General features: G+C 49.0%; 7 protein-coding genes across 7 annotated transcripts; 4 read left to right on the forward strand and 3 right to left on the reverse strand.

The window, feature by feature from the left end:
* Positions 1–1,826: 1,826 nt before the first annotated feature.
* On the forward strand, positions 1,827–5,321 carry P175DRAFT_0508630 (uncharacterized protein; the record flags this gene model as incomplete). The annotated part of the gene is made up of 3 exons (XM_040898366.1): positions 1,827–2,695; positions 2,748–4,319; positions 4,382–5,321. The coding sequence occupies 3 exons, from the start codon at positions 1,827–1,829 to the stop codon at positions 5,319–5,321; spliced, it is 3,381 nt and encodes a 1,126-aa protein (XP_040753095.1).
* Positions 5,322–6,079: 758 nt separating this feature from the next.
* On the reverse strand, positions 6,080–8,689 carry P175DRAFT_0500584 (uncharacterized protein). The gene is made up of 5 exons (XM_040896987.1): positions 8,583–8,689; positions 7,737–8,530; positions 7,256–7,678; positions 6,556–7,197; positions 6,080–6,494 (listed from the first exon to the last, which is right to left on the reverse strand). The coding sequence occupies exons 1-5, from the start codon at positions 8,662–8,664 to the stop codon at positions 6,432–6,434; spliced, it is 2,004 nt and encodes a 667-aa protein (XP_040753096.1). The 5' UTR covers positions 8,665–8,689; the 3' UTR covers positions 6,080–6,431.
* A 742-nt stretch (positions 8,690–9,431) lies between these two features.
* Positions 9,432–12,148, reverse strand: P175DRAFT_0435907 (M28 family metallopeptidase; the record flags this gene model as incomplete). The annotated part of the gene is made up of 2 exons (XM_040893767.1): positions 9,432–9,617; positions 9,674–12,148. 2 exons carry the CDS (start codon positions 12,146–12,148, stop codon positions 9,432–9,434), a joined length of 2,661 nt encoding a protein of 886 aa, XP_040753097.1.
* Positions 12,149–15,748: 3,600 nt separating this feature from the next.
* On the forward strand, positions 15,749–17,789 carry erg13 (hydroxymethylglutaryl-CoA synthase). The gene is made up of 4 exons (XM_040896988.1): positions 15,749–15,868; positions 15,957–16,059; positions 16,124–17,214; positions 17,302–17,789. The coding sequence occupies exons 1-4, from the start codon at positions 15,809–15,811 to the stop codon at positions 17,437–17,439; spliced, it is 1,392 nt and encodes a 463-aa protein (XP_040753098.1). The 5' UTR covers positions 15,749–15,808; the 3' UTR covers positions 17,440–17,789.
* Positions 17,790–18,226: 437 nt separating this feature from the next.
* On the reverse strand, positions 18,227–18,824 carry P175DRAFT_0531227 (uncharacterized protein; the record flags this gene model as incomplete). The annotated part of the gene is made up of 3 exons (XM_040899854.1): positions 18,227–18,440; positions 18,495–18,647; positions 18,703–18,824. The coding sequence occupies 3 exons, from the start codon at positions 18,822–18,824 to the stop codon at positions 18,227–18,229; spliced, it is 489 nt and encodes a 162-aa protein (XP_040753099.1).
* A 371-nt stretch (positions 18,825–19,195) lies between these two features.
* P175DRAFT_0434633 (uncharacterized protein) lies at positions 19,196–21,139 on the forward strand (the record flags this gene model as incomplete). Its single annotated transcript, XM_040893676.1, has 1 exon — positions 19,196–21,139. The coding sequence occupies one exon, from the start codon at positions 19,196–19,198 to the stop codon at positions 21,137–21,139; it is 1,944 nt and encodes a 647-aa protein (XP_040753100.1).
* A 511-nt stretch (positions 21,140–21,650) lies between these two features.
* Positions 21,651–23,610, forward strand: P175DRAFT_0477148 (FAD binding domain protein; the record flags this gene model as incomplete). Its single annotated transcript, XM_040895306.1, has 3 exons — positions 21,651–22,288; positions 22,397–22,887; positions 22,961–23,610. 3 exons carry the CDS (start codon positions 21,651–21,653, stop codon positions 23,608–23,610), a joined length of 1,779 nt encoding a protein of 592 aa, XP_040753101.1.
* Positions 23,611–23,730: the final 120 nt, after the last annotated feature.

Raw genomic sequence — 23,730 nt, forward strand, 5'->3', positions numbered from 1 at the left:
ACGCATTGTCTTATTATATACCCGAAGCCACTGGAAAGCAATACCGGTATTAACCTCTCGTTCAGGAATTATGGCCTGATGATTATTATTCTTCAACCAATGAGTGGATTAATAAGAAAAAAAAAAAAGACAGCTTTTCTTTGCTCATCCTCGAGAGACAACCCCTACTCAGCCAAACCATCAACAACAATAACGATATGTTTTCCCGGGCCACGCCGAAAGAGAGAGAGAGAGAGAGAGAGAGAGAGAGGTTTCCTTAAAATTGAAGCCTAGACGCAGGGGGCCGCTCTACTATCCCCAACAGGGAGCGATGTGAGAGATATGACAGCTCCAGAGGTCCACCTCAGACCGCTCCCTAAGCTCTCATCTTCTTCTCCTTTCCGAGATAGGAGGCTATGGGGACACTGCAGATGTAGTACGTAGCCTACGACTCGAGGACGGGATTCGAATGAGAACCAGTTGTTGATCAGGATTCATTCCGGAGAGAGGTGGGACAGAGTACTCCGTAGCTTGGGTAGTACAACATTCGAGAATTGCCGCAGGAAGTCAAATTTGGGGGAGAGAGAGAGAGAGAGAGAGAGAGAGATTGACTTGAAATGAAAAGGGGGGAATACATAGACAAGACAAAAAAGCTCTTTGGTGATGGGTCAGAAGAATGGCGTTGTTGTGAGTACTGATCAGGAACCATCCTATTGTCACGATGGGTATAAAATAGAATGTCCTTAAGTCCCTCACTCGATTTCTCTCTACCTGATATCTAACTATACTGGGAATCTCAGACTATGATTCAATAGTTGGTGGATAAGATCTGGGCAGCCTTGCATTGAGATTGAATCCTAGATTCTTTAGTACTCCGTAGTATCTCATTATCCTGAAGAAGAAGAGAAGACTTGGATTGTATGGTATGGTATTGTCATCCAGAGTCTGGTTATTAACAATTACTACTCAACTACTATTTAACTAGTTGATTAATTAAGTGACTCCATAGTTAATAAGGAAGAAAATACTCAAGAGAAACATTTATTTCTTAGACCTAATAATAACTCTGTTTTTAATATATTCCCACTCTCTTATAGTACCCGATCGGTACGCAGGAAAGTATTCAGTATGTACGGTAATCTGTATCCAGTCGGATGGATCTTCCTTGATTTTCCTCTCACTCTTCATCATCTTCTCACTTTCTCTCTCTCTCTCTCTCATTCCCTTCGTTACCTACTTTTATTAACTTGCAACACCAAAATAAAAAGGGGGAGGGGCAATAAAACATCCCCAAATTCAGGGTTCTGAGTTCAATTTATTTCCCCCTACCAATAATTAATCGTTTCTCCGCTTTTACTGTACGGAATTCCTCCCGTCCGTCGATCAAGCGCCCTCCCTCCTACGTTCGTTCCAGCATTAGCTGAGCTCACCCTCCTCCGTGTCCTGAGACGGCAACATCTTTCGGTCTTCGAGACTCCCCTCCCCCCTTTCGTTTCACTTCTCTAGAGAGGGAAAAATAAAATAAAAAATAAAAAATTTTTTGAACTCGTTGGACGGGGTTGGATTGTGCTCTTGTTGCCTGCTCCTACTCCGCCAGAGCGCTTGTTTCCTTCCGAACCCTCCCTCTCTTGCTTTGCTGTCGCCTTGGTGTCCCAATGTTTCGAAACAGAGATTGTCAACGTATGGTTTGATCTCTTCTGCCTGGAATCCATTTTTACATGGAGGAACTGGTCTTGTCAACACCAATAACAGCTACTTTCCACCCCCAACCGGGGGGGGTGAAGGTACATCTCTCCAGCGGCGCTTTTTCTGGTCCTCTATCCAGCATCGACTGACTGTCCTTGACCATGTCGACTCCTGCCCCCGAGATCGAGAACCCCATCGAGAACCCCCGTCAAGATGACCAGACTACCTTGTTGTCCCGGGCTGCTAGTTACAATCACCTTCCCAATCTCGCCGCCTCCGAACCCGGATCCCCCGGTCTGAGAAGGACCTTCTCAGATCTAACATTCCAGAAACAGCCCGAGTCTCCCTCGAAAGAGGATGTAGCGGCTGGGAAAGATATCTTGAGGAGGACATCCCTCCGCTCCAAGGACAAGTCAACCATTGCTGTCTCGCGCTTCACCGTCTCCACGGAAGATCTGGCCGAGGCTGCGCCTCCTTCAGAGCCTCCACAACCTGCAAAGGTGCCCCAGACTAGAGCGCCCTCGCCAGTTGCCCGCCCCTCCAAGGCTCGTTCAATGTCCGGAAGGTTGGTGAGCTTTGCTCGGAAACCCTGGATGTCAAGCTCTCCTTACCGTTCCCCCTCCCCCTCCTCTAAAGCATCCCGTCCCCCCCCTTTACCGGCAGACGACTCAGCCTCGCAATCCCTGTCCAAGAACCCTAGGAAACTAGACCCCGCTCCAGGATCGGATCCTGCTACCCCTTCCCGCAAGCGAACAATCTTAAACAAACGACCTCGGCGCCCCATGGTTGCTGTTGTAACGCAGAGTCGCAATGAAAGCCCGAGTACACCGAGTAGTCCATCCCCCCAGTCACTTATCACCAAGAATTCGTTGGACCGGCTTGCGTCTTCCATGAATATCTCGACTCCAGTCCTTCCCCCAATGCCCAAGATCACTGCAACTTCCGGAAATGTCTCCGGTAATCCGGACCCTCCACGCAAGAAGGATGAACTCTGGGGCGTCTTTCGCGGCCTCGAAGCCGACTTTCAAAAGTATGTGATCCCCCGAGAGAGGTGTCCAATGGCTAACGTCTTTCTGCTTTAGATTCCAATCAAAGTCCAGTGCTCTGAAAGCAAATGTCATTCGCTCGTCGCTCTTACCCTTTCTCAATCGGACTCATCCCCACATCTCTTTCAAAGAATTGCGACCCGAGGACTTGGATCGCCGAGTAAATATCCTCAACAAGTGGTGGACGGGCCTACTCGATATGCTAAATGGGAAGCACAACCAATCGGTTTCCGGTACAGATCGGCCAGTGTACCTGGAAGCAGTGGTTGGTATCATGACTCGATCTGAGTGGAGGATTCCCTTCCCGATGCCTCCCTCAAATGGAAATCCTCCAAAGCCGCTCAAGCATACCTCAACGTCTATTTCGGAAACCTCCGAAGCATCCTCGGGTTCGGACTTTCTTCTGGAGTCTATCCATCATAATATTAGGAACATCTTTACGCAGAATCTTTTGTCTCAAATGGCCTTCGTGGTGGAACGGATGTCCATGAGGCATGCTCCGGCCAGCCTGGTATCATTTTGCGGCAAGGCTTGTGCGTATGCGTTTTTCTTTTGTCCTGGTGTTGCAGATATCCTCGTGCGGTTGTGGAACACTCCTCCCAACATCGTCCGTAGGGTATATGCGGAGTGGCACCTGGAGAAAGGTGTCGGCCAACGTTCAGTAGCCCAGGATCTTGCCTTGAATTTTCCCATAGCTCTACGAACTTTGTCGTTTCACGCACCCCCCGCCTTGATTCGATATTTGCGTCAAAAGCCCGATGTTCCATTGAATACCTCCCAGATCCAATGGCAGAGCCCTTGGGTCTCGCGGTGGTGTGGAAGGGACACAGATCTCTTCTACGTTTTTGCTAAATACGTTCACCTTTTGTACGCTGATGCTATTCCTTCGGATCTGGAGAAGAGTCGACGCATCTTGGCTCCGGGATTGCTTCCAATCCATGCGCAGATTCTGGTGGCACTTGAGGATACCCTTTACAAGCAGTCGCAACCCCAATTACCAGATAATTCACACGCGACCACAGCCATTACCTTTGACGATTTCATCGAGGGTGCAGATGGGTCAGCCTCAGCCCTTCCGTTGGGGGCTGCGAACAGTCATCGTTCTATGGCGGAGAACCGCCTCATAATCCTTCTTCGCGACTTCCTTTCTGAGTCCTCCCTCGAACCCAACCATGCAAGATTATTATACGCTGAATCTTTCTGCATGATCATGAAAACGGCCGCCCAGAGGACGTCTCTATTTGACCACAATGCATGCTTCCTCCTGTGCGATTTGGTTGAGGAGGTTATTCCTATTATTTCGCGGTACTCACATTCTGTGGAAATGGATTTGCTTGACTGGAAATTCTGGCTGGAGGCTTGCGGGCAAATGATGCGGAGCCACAATTCACTCACGGAAGTGCGCGTATTCTCGTTTCTCTTCTGCATTTGGGGGACTTGGACGAGTTCAGAGGAGAGGAAGGCAGATCTTTGCCTGAGATTTCTTCTCGATGAGTCATTATTTTACCATTACTTTAGCCACTGGAGCCCCATGGTTCGTGCCTATTTCCATCGCTTGCTTTGTTGGAGGTTAGGGAGATTTAACGGCGAGCCTTCACCGCTGGATTCGTAAGTACAGTCAGCCATCCTACCATTGGGGTACTGGTATACTAAATGGTTCAACCATGCAGGGTTATATACGAGGCTCTATCTAGTCGATTGCAGCGTCTTTGGGAATACTATCTAGCCGTCCAGAACAAGGCAGAGAAGGGGCTTTCCGCGCCACTTTCTTCTGCGCCCTGCACGCCAGCGCCGGGCCGTCGAATCATCATTATTCGGTGTGACAACCAATTGTCTCCCTCCAATCTTTTCGTGTCCTTTGATCGTGTTGTTCCCCCAGCTCTCTCAGACAAAACATCGTTATCGAGCAGCCATTCAAAAACAGACGCCTTGCCAGAGCCTCAGAACTCCTCGAAAAAGCGATGGAACCTCTTAAAGGCCATGTTCGGTGGCTCGGCCGGTTCGAGAACCAACGGGGATATGTCACCCACGAGCAGTTCTGATGAATCTGACACCGGTATACCCGATGCCACAGTGGCACCCGACAAGGGTCCGGATGGCCAATGGCGGCTTCAGAATACCTCAGGGGAGGTCAATCGACCCAAGACAGCACATCAACCCTATTTTTTTAAATTCTCCCTGGAGTGGATGGACCGGCCACAGTGGCCTAGCAAAAATAAGCGGCTTTATACTCCCTGTCTTCCTGTCGCTTCCCAACTTCATCTTCAGTTTCGCAGATCTCTGCTCAAAACGGATGACTGCGAGACGCTCTCAGATGATGCCTCCGACCTGGAGACAGAGGAGGATACCCATGCGGCTGGGTCAGACGCTGGCGAATCCTCCACTGACACGAATTCCGACCCTAAGAATTTATTGCACCAACAACCAGATCCGAATATTGCTGCAGACGATAAACTAGTGTCAAGCAAGTACGCGGGTCGTGCTCTTGCAGAATGGGCGCAGATCGTTTCGGAGTGCGATAGCTTTTTTGCACGCAGACGCGATGAGGGTGTGCCTTGTGACCGCATGGTCGAGACCCCGACGCTGGGCGTTGAAGGTTTCCGAAAGTAGACGAGAACATCAGGACGTTTGGTCCCGGAAGACGTCAGCTCTCTTACACATCTTGCATTTCCCCTGCGCCGATTCTTTAGAAGTGGGATTGAAATCTTCGTCGCATGGCAGCTATGTCAGCTACGTTATTATAGCTTCCTATGCCCTTGACCGTTGCTTTTTTTTTGAATCCCCATTTAACCATATTTTTCTTTTTATTTACAGCATGGGACGGGCGGAGTACATGCATCTGCTGGGTAATCAATCACCTTCTTCCCTTCATCTCTTGTCTATTCTTTTTTTTTTTTCTCCTTTTTTTTTTTTTGGACTGGGGGTCTTTTTTGTTCTCTTTTACCACCGTTCTCTCATTTTCCTCCTGTATATATATAGCTTGGGCTTGATACATACTATGGCGCACCTCATGGATAAAGGTTGTCTTTTGCTTTGTCTTCTCTATTCTTTCTATTATCTTTTTTATTTATTTATTGATGAATCCACTCATAAGGTTGGGGTGGACAGGGGAGGAAGGTCTGAATTTATCTCTGTGATTTGGTCCTGGGAGCTGCAGTGGCTAGGTGTAGTACCTATGTAGGATACATGCGAATTGAGAAGAATATTCGGGATAATTTTCCTTTTCTCTTTCTACTCTATTCTACGATATTATAATAGAATACAAGTCAGGATCCGCCGCAGGAACTAACTACCCTAATGTCCTCTTCATCTACCCGTGATTCTATTTCCTATTTTTGGTCTGTAAATATTACCTGTTTTGGTATTCTTATGCGTTCAATTCCTATATATATAATGGATGGGTAATGAACCCTCTCTTGTTTTGGGGTGAAGGAAAACTTGGAGGAAGATAAGACTGTAGTACTATGTAGTAGTAGTAGGACTTTTATCGTGTGAGTTGCTATAGAAAATTATGTTCTACCGCAACCTGATAGTAGGTATAAGAGCCTACAGGGAAAAAAAGCCTCAAAAAACCCCCCAAAGAAATTCTAGTATGGAGATAGCAGAGAGGAGGGGCATAGATAGCTATCATCATATACATAAAGTATAGGGTATAAGAGCCATGCTCTATAGTTCATCATTGCCTAAGCTGGTGAAAAGGGAGGAGCATTGTCGAACGTCCTATGATCCAGAAAGACACAGAATGATATCCGAGTCGCCTGAAAACATCCATCCAATTTCATCCTGTGAGAGACGTTAGCAGGAATCCAATATCGGTCCAAGAAAAAAAAAAAATATGACTTACGCCATAGGCTACGTCCACAAACGTTGGCCCTGTTTCGCCAGGAGCAGCAGCAGTAGCAGCAGTAGCAGCAGTAGCAGCAGTAGCGCCGGTGAGGGCTTCGACACGAGTAACAAGCTGCTGCTTGTGGTTGTTGTATGCTAAGAAAAACCGAAGGAAGCCATCGGTCTGCAAAGATATTGCTTGGATATCGTATCCGGCTGAACATGGGGGGGGGGAGGTTTCATACCACTGGCCGAGGATGATGCATCTTCTGCTGTTGTCGTTGTCGTTGTAGTAGTGAAGGCGCATCCCCGTACACCGGGAGGAGTTCACGTAACAGGCTTCTATCATTTCAATGTCCTGCAAACAGGCTTGTGAGCTGAAGCTGGTAAACGGCGAAGTGTTTAGAAGGTAGATCAGATCAAAATTCGGTAGTGGTTGGGGTACGGAATAGTCGTCGTGATTATGCGGACTTGATATCGAGTTATTCGGACGGCAAATAATGGTGCCCAGGCTCGTGAATCTAGTGATACCTGGGCTTGCATCATAGTACAGGCCTAGAATATCACCATCGTCTGGATTATATATGTTTTTCGTTACTGTTTTGGAAGGTGGGAACTGCGGTCCAAGAGTGAGTGTCCTCCTCCCCCTGATAGTTTTGATCTAGATCCGTGTTTTAGTTAGTATAAATTTGCACGACAACGACATGGGCCGGACTTACAGCAAGATAAGAGGCTGACAGTGCATCGCTCTGATGCCAATAGATATCAACCGAACTTATAGCATCCGAGCAGTCGAGTTGAATATGAATAGGGCAACCATGTTGTTTACCATACCAATAGACAGAAGAATCCTGCCTGCGAAAGCCCGAATCAGAACGGGAGCAAAAGTGAGTTCCCAAGCCAACAAATCCCTCGCTAGAGCAAAATGCCGTAAGACCATACAAGTATTTATCTCTCTGTCGTAAAGGTACATACGCCATGAATCGCTGAGGCTGGGTAGCAAAGTCCAAATGCCGCGGCCAGTCATAGAAGAGCTTCGGAGACAGCCAACATAATTGGCTATATGGGACTGGAGGGATCCAAACGAAATCATGTCCAAACGTTGACTTATCAGGGGAACTGACAACGGAAATCTTGCAGATCTGGGTATACTGTCAGTGTGTCAAGTACCCTTTTTTTGGAAGGCAAGGATTCCCATACATCCCATTCAATGTACACACAAACCGGCATTCCCCGCTGGCAAGGAATGACAATAATGAAATTCTTACCATCTGAGTCGCTTTTGCTGGTACAGCTGGGTCCAGTCTCTGTCAAGAACTCCATCTTCTGAAGTCCGTAAATTCCTAGACTAAAGACACATGCAGCACTTGAAGCAGGCATCCGAATATTCGCGAAAGAATCGCTTTCATGGCCACACAGCATATGCCCCTGGCGGATACCACAAATATATCTCTCCTTGATAAGATGTGTAAAGTAGATCACAATATCTCCATGTAAAGAAATAGTCGCACTGCCAGCAGAAAGAGAAGTATCTGACCAAATCCCTTTCGCAGCGTTAAGTGCAAGTAAACACCGAACAGGACCGGGAGCTAGAAAGTCCCAGATGATCATAGTGAGTTCGAGTGGAAGTCTTCCACATCTCTTCAGCAGCTTCCATGGCATGCTTGCATCTTCACTACCTGGGGAAGTTTCAAGCAACGAGGCTACCGCTTCAGAGAGAGCATCATCATCATTCCTGTAGATCTCCTGGGGAAGCCCAGTCCATATCAGCGGTACCATCGCAAGACCGAAATTATAAATAGTGCGAGGACTTGCTAGATCCACCCCTGCTGTGTTACAGAGCGTATGAACAGAAGGGGCGTATCTTGCTTTCCTTCGCGGATGGTCATGGATCTGAATGCATAAGTCTTCCAGGTAGATTGTATGACTATCTCTGCCGAAAGTCATGGACCGAGTGACCACTGTGTCGCAACCAGGACTGTCACATAATATTACTGGCAGTATCAGCGTATAGTAGTTTACAGGCATGTTCTTAGCCGGACCTACCTGAGCAGAAGGATGAAACTCTATCGAACCTCTGCCCGCAGAGAGAGCAGTGGGGGATTCTCACATAGTGACGAGAAGACATTTCGAGTGTCTATTATCTGAAATAGATCATACTGGATCGAGGTCTGGAAAATGCAAGGAGCAGGAGCCAGCTATTTATAATCGAGCTGTGAGAGCGGTCTGCAAAAGAACCGAGGAGAAAGCTGGTCTAATGAGGAATATTTCACTCACTGCCTAGTGTTTCCAATAATTCATTACGGAGATACAGCTTATCATGGGTAGAAATTCTTCCATGTTTATCCTCTGAATTGTCTGGGACGTACATGGATAGATAGAATGAGCTATATACAGATAGACAGATAGGCAGGCAGAAAGACAGATACACAAACATAAAAAAAACGTCCAAGAAAGGTGGGTTGGATGGATTGATGGATAGATGGCTGGGTTGTGTTGTCCACAGGAAAAGAACAGAAACTTTGAGAGAGAGAGAGAGAGAGACAGTTCGCTATAGAGTAAATCGAGATAAATTGAAAATGAATCGATTGATCAGGATAGGATAGGTAGTTGGAAGAGAGAAAAAAAATACAAGGTAAGTAGTGTAGATAAAGAAACAGGTATAGATAGATGGCTGGCGCTTCTGAAGAGGAAATTAGGAGATGTCAGGAGATGTCTTTACATACGGCAGAGGTAGAGGTAAGTAGGGAGGGAGGTCTAATTGGTAGGGAGCTGGATGACGGGTGATTTTGTACTTGGGAGGGCGAACAAAAAGCAAGGGATATATGTGCATGAGAAGTGGTGGAGGTGTACTGGAAAGGGTAGGTAGGTAGATCATGTTGAGATCAAGGTCGGTCAGTCATGCAGAAGCTTGTCGCTTGCGTCGAGGATGATATCAGAGACTCGGTTCACCCATTCCTGGGCGAGAGTCCAGTTTCTCGTCTCAATTGTGTCCTGGATGGCTGGAAAGATAGCTGCGTCGTAACCGGACCAGAGCTGGGGCCCGAAGATAACGTGTTTGAATTGCGTTCGGTTGGGTACCTAGTATGGTTAATTCTGGAGGCTAAAATAGAAGAGGGATAGGAATAGATGCTTACCCCACCGCCATACTTCTTGTCAAGAAGGTTGGTATCAAGCTGCGCCATCCGAGAATTATGAGACATGCGCTGCAGGGCCATGACGTTGTTCTCAAACCCCCCAGCACCCCATACGGCGTCATGCCAGATGCTTGGCCACCTTTGGAACTGCTCGGCACTGCTTCGGAATTTTGCCGTAGCATTGTAAAGGGGCGTTAGGTTGACAGCGGACTCTCCCGCAGCCGCGTTATCAATGGGGACATCCTTGGACCGCGCCCAGTTCTCCAGGTTGACAACATATCCGGCTAAATGCTCCGCATATACCTCAACATCATAGGGCAGGATGGGATTGTCCGCAAACTGGATCAGCAATAATCCCCAAAACTGTCCCAGCGTCTTGTGATATTGGAAGCCGGGGTCACCAAACTTTGTCATCCAGTCATAGTTCTCGTGGCAGCTGTGATAGGGGAATGGCGCTCCTATGAACCCAAAGTCTACACTGGAAGTTCCGGCGATATCCTGGAAAGGTACGTAGTCGCTTCCAGCTCCGAGAGGCGCGAGTCTTTTTTGCTTCTTTTCCCAGATAGCTTTCAAGGTTTCGTTGGTGTTGGGATCCGAGATTCGACCGAGGACCTGCATTACAACGCGTTCAAACAGAGGGCATCCGGCTGCTTCAAAGTCTTTGCCGCTGACACCAACGTCAACATTGATGTATGCGTAGGCATTTTCCCGGAGGGAGTCAATTTTATCCTCCACGTGCTCGGTAGAGCCGATCAAATTGTATTCCTCTCCATCCCAGCTGGCAAATTCGATGGTTCGCAATGGTCGCCAGCCGTAGGTGAGGAGCTCTCCAAAGACCCTAACAAGTTCTAAGAAAACAGCAGTTCCACTTCCTGGATCCGCACCGCCGAAACACCAAGAGTCCCGATGGTTCCCAACAATGATTTTCTTGGCCGGCTCCTCCAGGCCAACGATGCGTCCAAGCACATTATATATGGGCTGACGGTCTACCTCATCCTGGAGGTTCATGAGATTCACTTTCGGTGACGACTCATCTCCAGTCCACCAATGCTTCACTTCTGGAACTCCGCCCACCCAACCTTCTGGGACGGTGGAGCCATGGCCCTTGAGCACCTGCAAGAGCCTTTTGGCATCGCGCCAGGCGAGGGGAAGACTCGGAATGCCTACCAGCCCTGTGGTCTGTTCGGGGCGGAGTCTCGTCTTCATTTTCGGGGTTGATGCGAAGCCTGGAGAAAGAACATCCCCAACGACCCACGACATCAAACTCACGGCGCCTCGTTGGACCCCGTCCGATGGCATGTAGCGTCCATCTGGGTAGGCGGGGCCTCGAACAAAGCCATCCTCAGCCGGATCGGAGTAAATGAGACATCCCGCAGCACCAGCGAGTTCGGCGGCCTTGACTTTCAGAGCCCGATCGGATTCAGTTCCGTAATAACGAACCAAGGCAATGGAACCGTTCAGATTGACGCCATGATCTGCTAGGTACTGGAAATCTTCCCGCGATCCGTAGTTGGCGTACACAAGGTGACCAGTGACGTTCCCCGATTTCGAATGCCCGTGAAAAGCCGGAGTATAATATTTAGGATCGCTGTGTTTTTCTTCGAGAGCCGCCTCCCATCTTAAATTGGGAGGGTCTACAATAGCAACCCTTCGTCCCTCAGCCGTCGGGTAATTCAGATACACCTGGTACTCTTCCATCTCGATTTCATCCAGGCCGGCAGCCTCAAACTCGTGTCGAATCCATTCGGCAAGGAAAAAGCTCCCCTCGCTACCAGCCAGATGGGGATATTCCGTCACCCTTCTTAGATTCTCCGCAATATTCGTCTCGTTGATGTGACCCTGAATGAAATTCTCCACCGAAGCTGCGCTGTACGACTGGCCCATCATAAATCGGGAATTGAAATTGAAGAGATCCGAAATGAAGAACACGTAGACCATGACCACCACCAGCACCAACCCAAACAAGCGCAACATAACCATGCAGCCATGCGTTTTCATGCCAGTCCTAGCGGCATTCAGGTCGATAGTGAACCGAAGGCTAGGCAGGAACCGACGGAAGGGAAGATTGATCGAGGAGAGGGTGCGAGTCAGGTTCGTGAAGGGTTTCGAGAATCGGGATCGTAATCGGGAGCGTTGGGAGGTCTGTTGGTTGGCATCCTCCACATCCATCTGATCCAATTCCCGTCGCAGCTCCTCCATCGAACCCCTTTCGGAGTCCGGACCTGAGGAGTCGAGATCATCCAGGCTGTTTCGAGCGGACTCAACTGTCGGAGGATGATATCCATGCGGTCGGGACTGGGGGGCCGCGCGGGCGGCGGCATCGCGATCATCCTGAAGTAGGGCCCGTCCCTCAGGGTTATCGCCTATCTGGTCGGATTCAAGATGAGTTTGGGAAGAGCTGGGGCGGGAAGCGATAGCCTCATCATAGGAAGGAATGGGGAGGGCTTCATATTCGTATTTATTATCTTTACTCATGACGGAAGAAGATACGGGGCTCCGGAGAGCCGGGTGAGTTGGACAGGGGCACAGATACTCGGCGAAGCGGGATCATGATCTGGGGGGCAAATGAATGACTGGTGTAGACATGCTCCCTGTCGAGGAACGACCGAAAGGAAATGAAAACCCTCAATAAGAAGGGAAAAGAACGAGAGAAGCGAAGGCGAAGTTGATATCCGAAGGTCAAGTGGAGTGAGTGTACGGGGGGGGGAGAGAGAGAGAGAGAGAGAGCGAAGCCACCGAGGAAAGGTAGGAGGTTGCTGAGTTAGTACGGAATACGGGGGTAGTAAGTTACCACCTCACTAGGTTGTTCTTCTTCTTCTTCTTCTTCTTCTTATTCTTCTTCTTCTCCAGTAGTGAAACCAATAATAATATTAATCCTAAAGAACCAGAGTCTCAGACCCACGCTCGGCTCTGACAGGCAGGAGATTTCGGTGGTTTCTCCGGGAAGTTAAAAAAAGATGTTGTTCGAGGAGACATTATTAAGACCATTCAGTCTCATTAACTAGTTACATTAGGTCAATAATGAGGCATCTATAACAGTAACAGTGAACATAAACTACTCCTACTTTTTATCCAATTCAGGGAAATTTCAAAGGTTTCAGACACAAGTCACATAAGCTGACTCAGCGCTATACTCCCAACTCTTATGTATATCACCTGACACACCGCCTTGCATGTGATCGGCAGTATCTGACATCATTTCTGACTAATCATACTCCCCTGATCTGCTGGTTTGATTTGATTTGATTTGACTTGATTTACGGAGTCCATACGGAGTACTCACACACCCTCTATCCTTGTAGATACATACTTCTCGGTCCCCAGCCGAAATGTCGCTAAACTGAAACTAAAAAAAAGCCAGCTTATTTTCTCGTCGAACTCTGCAGGCATGTCCAACATACATCCCATCCACTGGTCTTGTGGCATCGTGTCCAGCTTGATACTCTTATGATATCTAACCATAAACATCACTTTTGTCTGTAGTTTTGTCTAAGAGCACAGGTTTTCTGACTGATTGAGAATACCGTCCAGCCATGAGGGGGTAAGTAAATCTTGAAGGAAACCGATATATGACATGACTACGGAAAGATCCCTAGGTAGGAACCCTCGGGGTTCAAGCCAGCTACAGACGTTGATTTAGGAGAAAATACTCATTGGACGTGCAGACATTCTTTTAAGTGTAAAGCAGGAACATATGTATAACTTAGCAGGGTCCAGCATATCTTTAGTGGGGGGTTTGCATTATCCTATACTTCCTACGGTTTCCAGCTCTGCACGCCTCTGGGCCATCGTCTGAGATATCGCGGATCAAAGAATATCCTGAAAGCCTTCCATCTGGTTACTTGATCAGAGGGTTAGGCATCTCTTCCACCACACAAGCCGAATTTACCGCAAAGTTCCGACGAGAATTAAAGCCGTGAGTGGACCCGGCGGTGACACTCAGCGAGGCCAAAAAGTAGGTGGGATTTTAGAAGACGCAGGTGTCAGACCACTCGGAGATCTCCTCGCAGCGGGCGGGATTGAATGCGATTGTGATTGATCGGGTTGTCTAATCTATTGATCGATCACAACCATATTGCGCTTTTTCTCTGGCTTTCGGGTTCTGGGAATCATGGCGCCGACAACGTCGATTTTGACGATGGTGGGATAGCCCCACAAGATAAGATTGATTATTTTCGAGGATTATCATCGTGGGTCAAGGTTAATAGTATGAATTATGAAATATTACCAAGAAGATGATTGATGAGTCAATTCTTTTTCGTAAGGTACTTACAAGTTACGGGGAGTTAGGTAGGCAGTGGTGGTGGGAAGGGCCGATGTCGCTAACTAAGGTTTGGTGAAAACAAAGACAGTAAATACAATATACTGAAGAGCATGGATAACCCTGATACCAATATCAATTGAAGAAGAAGAAGAAGAAGAAGAAGAAGAAGAAGAAGAAAAGAATTTCACTAGTTTACTACTCTATCGCAAGTACCTAAGCTTAGGTATCTTGCTTCCCCTTCCCTTAGACTAGGCCTGAATGGCTCAAGTAGCAATTAGAGATTCTGTGCCTCTGTGCCTCTTTGATTTCATTCAACGGCCCTCTCCAACAATCATGGCATCGGTTTCTTTCTCTGCTAGCGAGACTGTTGAACTTCCGCTTGTCCGGTTCCCTAGCCTCTTTGCGAATTGACGCAACACAAAAGAGAGAGGAAGGAAAGTATCACAACAACGCGGTAGCTGTCATTCTTATTATCTACTTCGTAAGAAGGAAAGTGCCGAGATGACGCTTTGGTGATTGATCATTGAGAAGTTCCGCAAGTCGGCAGCAGGTACACAAGGTTTTCGGCGATCACGCAACTAAGATGAAATCTACACAGTACTCCCCATCACTACTGCCTTGCCCGAGCATCCAGAACAGAGAGCTGAGCTCCCATTGCACGACGGAGCAATGGAAGAAGCTCTAGTTATGTGATTCCTTCCAGCTAGCTCTCTGGGTGGGCTGTCATCGTGCATGTTTTAGGTTGCACCGGGGAATGAGACATTAAAATCCATATTTTGGCGGAGATGGTGAAGGAATCTACATTATCAGGAGGTAGATTAAAAATCCTTTTTATTTATTATTTTCTCATCCTAGTGATGTACTTGGTACCTGTAACTTTATATGTGTGCTCTGGTGTGGTTGGACACAACCAAGGTATATATATCTATATAGATCTAGGGAAGATACAGGCGGGATTCAAGAGTCGGTGAAAAGATATGGTACGAAGTAGATAGACGATGATTAAGAACGGCCAAGAAAAGATCAATTCATAACCTCCCCCTTTTTAAGATTGGAGTGGAAAAAAAGATGGATCCTCATCTCGTTTCCTTTCCTACTGCTTTGGGACAGGATGGAGAGTACAGCGTATACCAGATCCTGGAGACGAACAACTATCCTCGCAGCCATGGTGGAAATTAGTGGGTTGATCAGTGATCGTTTCTGGAGGAAGATTTCTGGAGGGAATTTCTACCTAGGAAATTTGAATCCGATTATTCTCTCCAGCAAGGTAAGTTAAGTATAGAGAATTAGATTAGGTACGAAACTATCTGATGTAGAATTCAAAGCCTCAGGCACGAGTTGCCCCTCGGAAGCCAAAAAAAAAAAAAAAAAAACGCCCCACTTTTGGCGGCGCACTAAAGTAGAGGGACACTAAACCGTATCGGGAAAGGACCCGCCAACCTTTTGTGCGTCTTCGAATCTTTTGCGATGAATGTTTAACTAACTATGAGATCCTGACTTGGAAGTTAGAAGTTAGGAGTCTAGTAATGATATGGTTAGGGACTTGTAAGAGGGGTCCGGGTTGGAGGACAGCTGTCGGGTTTCACTCTAACTGGCCCATTTTCTCCTCTCTCCTACTTATACTGCGGATTCCTCGCTACATTGCTCTCCTCCCTCTTCTTTATCATTGTACCCCCCTCGTCTTTTCTCTCTCTCTTTTTCTCTCTCTCCCTCTTCTGAATCTCTCTTCAACCTTTTCTCCCTCTATCCTCTTACCTTCTCTTTCCCATTTTGCGGTCTTCCTGTTTTTTCTTTCTTTGTGAACAGACACCCACCCACCCACCCACACCGCCGCCCTAACTTTCTTCCCCCCTCTTTCCCAGACCGCCATTATGTCTGCCCGTCCCCAGAACATCGGTATCAAGGCCATTGAGGTCTACTTCCCTCGCCAGGTATGAATTGTTCTCCCTACCCTCTTGTCTAATATTTACACGCATTGCCACTCAAATCATCCGGGACACTAACACTCCCCGAATCCAGTGCATTGACCAGGGAGATCTCGAGAAATTCGATGGCGTTAGTGAAGGAAAATACACAATCGGTCTCGGCCAGACCAAGATGAGCTTTTGCGATGACCGCGAGGGTAAGTTGGTCCCTAATCTGCTGATTTGGATCTCTTTACCTGACTGAATTCTGGTGCACTGCAGACATTTACTCTGTTGCCTTGACCACACTCTCCTCCCTCATGCGCAAGTACAACGTCGATCCCAACTCAATTGGTCGCCTGGAGGTTGGCACCGAGACTCTCTTGGACAAGTCCAAGTCCGTCAAGTCCGTCCTGATGCAGCTCTTTGCTCCCCACGGAAACACCAACATCGAGGGTATCGATACCGTCAATGCCTGCTACGGAGGTACCAACGCCGTGTTCAATAGCATCAACTGGGTGGAGTCCTCTGCCTGGGATGGCAGAGACGCCATCGTTGTCTGCGGTGATATTGCCCTCTACGCCAAGGGCAATGCTCGCCCCACTGGTGGTGCTGGCTGCGTGGCCATGCTGATCGGTCCTGATGCTCCTATTGTCTTTGAGCCCGGTCTCCGTGCCTCCTATGTCACCCACGCCTATGACTTCTACAAGCCCGACCTCACCAGTGAATACCCCGTTGTTGACGGTCACTTCTCCCTCCGCTGCTACACCGAGGCCGTGGATGCCTGCTACAAGGCCTACGCAGCCCGCGAGAAGACTCTGAAGGAGAAGGCCCTGAATGGCACCAACGGAACCAATGGCGTCTCCCACGATGAGACCCAGTCCGCTCTGGACCGCTTTGACTACATCCTTTTCCATGCCCCCACCTGCAAGCTAGTCCAGAAGTCTTATGGTCGCATGCTCTACAACGATTTCCTTGCCAACCCCTCTCACCCCGCTTTCGCTGAAGTTGCTCCTGAGCTACGTGACTTGGACTACCAAGCCTCCCTGACTGACAAGAACGTTGAGAAGACCTTCATGGGACTGACCAAGAAGCGCTTCGCCGAGCGTGTGAGACCTGGTCTCGATGTTGCCACTCTGTGCGGTAACATGTACACCGCTACTGTCTACGCCGGTCTTGCTAGTCTGCTCAGCAATGTCACTTTTGACCCCAGTCAATCCAAGCGCATTGGTCTCTTCTCATATGGCAGTGGCCTTGCTAGTTCTATGTTCAGCGCTAAGGTCGTTGGCGATGTGTCCTACATGGTTGAGAAGCTGGACCTCCACAACCGTCTCAACGCTCGCACTCTTCTGACTCCTCAGGATTACGAAGCGGTAAGAACTCCTGGGATTTTTTTTTTTAATTTTTTTTTTTGCCCTCTTCGAAACTGCGAGATTGCCAAATTACTAACTGTGATTCAGATGTGCGAACTGCGTGAGCATGCTCACCTGAAGAAGAACTTCAAGCCCGTTGGCAACTCCGAGACGCTCTTCCCTGGTACCTACTACCTGACTGAGATTGACGACATGTTCCGTCGCAAGTACGAAGTCAAGGCATGAATAATGAATAGCATATAATGGACATTGTTTCGATGTTTCTTTGACAAGACCATTGTCTAGACGGTCTATTAGATTCCCTCCGGCATGATATTTCCTGTTTACGCGTCTTGGTAGAGTCTGGTGATAGCGCTCGGCTCTGCGACTTCTTTTCTCTTTCTTATTTCTTTTGTTTATCTTTGTCGAGCATGACGGGATCCGACATTTTCATTTGGGGACCGGGATACTCTCTACAAAAGGCGTCGCTGGAATGCTTCCGGAAGAACTTTATAGGTCTTATTTAAAAGGTCTACCGATATTAATACTGTTAATCAAATCTACGAATCTCAATGAAATTACCTTTTGGATATGTGCGGATGTGCTTTATGATGGGGTGACGTAGAACTTTGCATAGCAGGAGATCGTACGATTCAAGGCATCAACGAAGACTGCTCCGACCAAGCTTGACGCCGTGCTTCCTTGCAGCTCCTGTTAGCCTCTATGGTGGTTTAAAAAAAAAGTAGCGGGAAATTGGCTTATTGGCTCTGCCATAGAAGATCACGGGCTTGAATCTGTTTTGTTTCCCGCCAACTCCATTTATCTCCACCTCACCTCCACCTCCACTCCATCTTCTTCTTCACCTCTTCATCCAATCCCAGGCCCAGAGAAGGCCGAATTTTCTTCAATTTCTGACTTGAGGAGGATCGATTCGTTTCAAATATGCGGGTGCTGCACGTCAGTAAATACATTCGACCTTGCTCCAAGCCCGGCGCCTAGCTGGGCCGTGGGTTCGGCGCGTACTCGGACCATCCTAATCGCTGAGAGCTGTCGACATTTCACACCCAAGACGTATTCTTAGAACAGCCCTGCATCCGGAAACTATCGCAGACGGGGGTTTAGACTCCTTGACTAAACCTGATTGCTGTGGAATTTGTTGTGGCCCCCTGCCAGCTCCGATCCCTCCCCATATCAACCTAGGCGCTTGCAGCCCTCCCAGCAAAGGACCACGCACTATGGAGGCGTCCCTGGCCAGATTCAACGCATCTACTGGCTTGAATGTACATCTGCTTGCCGCTCACTCATTGTGACCCGAGATGTTAACCGAATCAGGGTAAATTTCGCTCCTCTTGCTACCCAGAATAGACGAAACACACCCGTTGCCGATTATAGATCTCCTCTGGCGCTTGCTCGAACCATTCTTCAGAAAGAATTGCTGTTGATCTGGATCTAATCTGAAAATATGCAGAAGATGCAAAATATAGTAACATTTTAACGCGCAGCTCCTACATGAAACACTTGTGCTTGCCTGAGGATCGTCTGTCTCGCGGTCCCGCCCAGCAGGAACCGGCAGCTTCAATGCTGATTCCCACTATCTTTTCGCTGGACACACCCATAATGGCTAGGATCATGACGAGCTGATGGAAATTTCTCCATGTTTCAGGTTATTTGGTACCTATTCTTGTCTGTGTATCGGCCGCTTCTTATTTTGGCTCACGGGAACCCTGTTGCTTCCGTCGTGAAGCATTTAATATCCAAGCATTCCCCACGTCGTTGGTTTTACAGAAACTCGTTTTGGCCATTCACTCTGGTTATGAATTGGCTTTTCTATTTTTATTTTCAGCTCTAGGGCAAGCTTTTTCTCTTTCCTTTTCTTTCTTACCACTCGCTGAGTATACTACGGAAGCTGGCTCTTCCAACTCGAGCGATCCCAACGATCTATCTAATACGTCTGCCTTGTTTTCTTACCCACTACTTCCTGCAATCAAAAGTCAATATCATCATGTCCGTGGGATTTCCCTATTACCGGCCTACCACCCCTCCTGCGGTTACCTTTCAGGGGCAGGTTGGACCAGCCCATAATCGCAACGCATCCGACTCTTCTGTGTACTCCAACGATTCATCTCCTTGGTCTGCTATCACTTCGACGACAAGTCCAACGGTGGATTCTCCTCCGCGGTACCACCACGGACCTGCTCTTCTCCCGAAGATCAGGTCCCAGGATGTGGTCATTGAGCCTCCACCTACTGCCGGACCACAGCGTCATCGTCGGGTGCTATCCAATACTCGTAACCCTCCGGGGTTCCTCCCGTATCCACCCAGACGCCAATCCATTCAGCGCAATGTTGTTGAGGCATCAGACCGGTTTGCTGCAGCCTCCTCTGTGCAGAACTCCCCTACCTATGCCTCCTACAATGGCTCAACACTATCTTCCCCCGTGAGCATCAAGTCCTCGCACAAACGCAGGGAGTCTGGAGGGCATTCTCGATCTGGATCTGCCTCTAGTATTGACGAGGAGATATTGAACCGATATGGGTATCCAACTTACCGGCAGCTTCCAAAATATACTACGCAACCCCAACCTTCTCCTACCGCACCTGCCACCCCTGATATCGTAGTCTACCCCCCTCATCTACGCTCCTCGCCTGCGGAGCCTTTAGGAAGCAAAGCCCAAGAACCCGCTATCCGAACGTCTCTTGCACTTCCACCAACGCCCTACAGATATGCACAGGCTTTAAGTGGTGCTCAGGGGTCGTCCACTGTTGGACTTGCCTATCCAAACCTGGCGGCTGGCCCTCACTCAACTACTCTTCTTTCGTATTTGACGGGTCAAACGCAAGCAATTAATTTGGTCCGCAATCTCAGCGTGGTGCCCACCCGCGGCTTACATGATTATTTTTGGTGGGATATCCGCAACCTGCGGAGCTGGAGCTCGTTTTCTCTGCCCACATTCAATTCAATCAACGGGCTTACAAAGCTTCTGAAGACCACAATCCCCTCCCAGCTGACACCGCCAACGGTGGTGCCCAGCTCCAAATTGTCGCCAGACTCCGAAACCGCCCTGATCAATCTCATCCAAGACATCTACGCGCCTCGAGTGAATGCTGCTCTGGCAGTATCTCAAGGACCAGACCATCTATCTCTTTACACTGCCCCGGTTCCACACACCCCCAGCAGCAAGAACTATGGCGGGCCCCACTTCCTCGCAAACTATGCCTCCGACACCGAACAAACCAGCTCTGGCTTACCTCGCGGACGCCTAGTTGGAATTGCCAAGAGCTTCGACCGCTGGAACACGGGGATGCGCAACGAAGCGCCTCATCGACGGGTCGAGTACCTAAACGGACTCGCTCACCTGCAGCGGTGCATTCGCGAACACTCGTGCCGGTACGGATTCATCATTACTGAGATCGAGCTCGTCTGTGTCCGAGCCGGATGCGACGAGGGCGATGATGTCCCCTATTTCGGCTTCCTGGAGCTTTCCACGCCCATACCAACGAATATCGCGGCGCACACAGCTCGAACCGAGAATTGCTCCGCGCTTTATGCTTCTCCTAACTCTCCTACTCCCTCCGTTGACAGCTCCTTCGGGAGCCAATCTCCGCTACAGGAGAACTATCCCGTTCCAGCCTCGGAGGCACTCAACGTGCCAATGACCGCTAGTCTAGCCCTATACTTCCTCCTGATGCTCTCCAAGTCCGTACCACTCCCATCGCAGCCTTCCTGTCATCTCAACGTCGGAGGACCCGGTGCGCTCACCCGACAACGCACCCTTCCCGAGGGTAAGGACAAATGGATCCCGGAGCCCCAGATAGGAGAGAGACGGGACGCCAAGCGCGTGCGTGGCTGGGTTTGGCCACAGGACGCCTGGCACCGACGAGAGGGAGGCGGAGTTCCTCGGTCCCGGACAACTCTGGAAGTAAAACAGAAGAAATGGCACAAATAGAAGAGACTTAAAGGGCGGGGGGGGGGGTTGTTGTTGTGTTCATTTGTTTTACATTTTATACGCTAGCAATTTTGATACGAATAATAATGTAATGCTTCAATAAGCCAAGCTGATCAACCTGGAATGTAAGGAAAGGTACCTAATCTACCTACCTACGTACGCCGTTAATCGGGGAATAAGCCTAGATTATTCTCAAGGTCCTCAGAAGTATGGAAGAAGAGATGCGATGAATCCCACACTGTACGCAGCCCTCAAGGACCTTGGGGATCCCAACCTGGAAGTACCCTGGGGAAGCCATTCATCGCATCATGAATCACTCCTTACGACATTTACTGATTGGCCCATTACCCAGGTTTGATCTAGGTAGGGACCTATGTATTCCATATAAAACTCCTTCCAACCACCCACCCACCCAATTCAACAAGATTAAACCCTTTCTCCTACTATCTTAAGTAGTACGTTCCATTCTTCCTCAACCTCCAAAACAAAAGCTTAAAAAAAAAAGGAGAAAATGACCTCCTTCTCTTCTCCTCCTCCTTCCTACCCTCCCCTCCTAGACACCCTCATCATCGGAGCCGGACCGTGCGGCCTCGCCGTCGCAGCAAGACTCAGAGAACATACGCCCTCCGCCCTCTTCACAGACGAGGAACACCAGCGGTACCACTGGATCAACAAACACCGAGGGAAGATGAATATCGTCCGGGCACGCGGGGGGAAACTCAGGGGAGTGTCGTATCGGAGACGCCGCGGGTCCGGGTCTTCAGTTTCGGACTCTGGATGGTCTAGTTTGTTTTCTTCTTCTTCTTCTTCTTCTTCTTCTTCTGTCTCAGGGGAGAGAGAGGGAGCTGTGGAATCGGCTAAAGAAGAAGAAGAAGAAGAAGAGGAAAATCCGTCCCTGCTCGTTCTTGACAGCTCCGGAACGAAATGGCTGAATCGGTGGCATCGCGCGTTCCAAACACTCGAGATCCAGCAGCTTCGGAGCCCTATGTTTTTCCATGTGGATCCGGGGGACCGCGACGGGATGCTTGCTTATACGCGGGAGATGGGCAGGGAAGGGGATCTCTGGGAGATATCCGGGTGCGTGGGGAAGGAAATCAGTAAGCATAAGAGGAAGAAGATGATGAGGGGGAGGAAGAGGAGAGAGCAGCAGTATGTTTTTAATGACCCCCCCCCCCCCCCCCCTCTCCTGTCTAGCTTTACTTGCATCATTCAGTACCGCATTGATGGTGTTTATAGTAACGAGCTAACCAGGTCCAGGACGATCGGAAACACAAATATCGACGAACGAGACCGAAAGGACTACTTTTCTCCCTCGACCGGTCTCTTTGCAGATTACTGTGAGAGTATCGCTAGCCGGTACGGCCTGGATACGCCGGGATTGATCAGGGATTCCGAGGTGGTGGATATCCGGTATGATTTCCACGTCGAGTTGTCACCGCTGGACAAGATCTTTACTGTTGTTACACGGACCGGGGAGGCGTTTTATAGCCGGACTGTGGTGGTCGCTGTTGGGCCTGGGGGGAAGAAAATCTACCCTTTCCGTTTGGAAGGGGACGAGGCCCAAGGCGCGTGCCATAGCGCGGAAATCCGGACGTTTCCGAGTCCTAATGTGAAGAGGAAGATGCAGCAGCGACGCGAGACGAATGTCGTGGTTGTTGGAGGGGGGTTGTCGTCGGCGCAGATTGCGGATATGGCGATTCGCAAGGGAGTGAGTCGGGTTTGGTTTCTCTTGAGGTCTGATTTTAAGGGTGAGTTTCCCGTCAGGCGTTACTGCCGCGAAGAGGGAAGAGACTGATCTATTCTTGTTTGCTCTTTTGCAAGTGAAACATTTCGATATCGATCTGAACTGGATGGGCAAGTTCAAGAACTATGAAAAAGCAGCCTTCTGGTCCGCCGATACAGACGAGGAACGCATGGAAATGATCAAGACAGCCCGGAACGGAGGCAGCATCACGCCTCGCTACCAGAGGATCCTTCGAGAGCACGCTGCTCACCGTCGAGTCTCCATCCACCCGCGAACCGTCATCTGTAGTAAAGAGTACTGCAGTGTCACTCAGACATGGCGTCTCACCACTGATCCTCCCATCCCGGACCTCCCGGACATCGACTACATTTACTTCGCAACGGGAATGCACATGGACGTACGTGAGTTGCAATTCTTGGAGAATATGCACCGCGACTACCCCGTTGAGACTATTCAGGGCTTACCTTGCATCACGGACGACCTCATGTGGAAGCCCGATGTACCTTTGTTTCTCGCAGGGAGGTTGGCAGCGTTACGTCTGGGGCCTGGAGCGCCCAACCTTGAGGGTGCCAGACTGGGAGCAGAAAGAATTGCCTGGAGCATGGAGGAGGTGTTGGGGAAGCATAAGGCTGAAGATGCGATCGGAATCGACCAATCAAGGGAATGTTTCTGTGGACTGGGCAACAGATATGCGCAGTTAGCAGAGTGTTCACTCCAGCATATCTAGGACGTAGCCCTAACTCGCGCGCGCATTACACCTACTTCGTCCAACGCAAGAAACAGGGAGACAATTAATGCTCAAGTCACCATATTATTCCTGGGACTTTTCTATTCTCATATAACTCCT

This window comes from Aspergillus ochraceoroseus, assembly GCF_002846915.1.
Source record: "Aspergillus ochraceoroseus IBT 24754 chromosome Unknown P175scaffold_3, whole genome shotgun sequence".
Classification (NCBI taxonomy): domain Eukaryota; kingdom Fungi; phylum Ascomycota; class Eurotiomycetes; order Eurotiales; family Aspergillaceae; genus Aspergillus; species Aspergillus ochraceoroseus.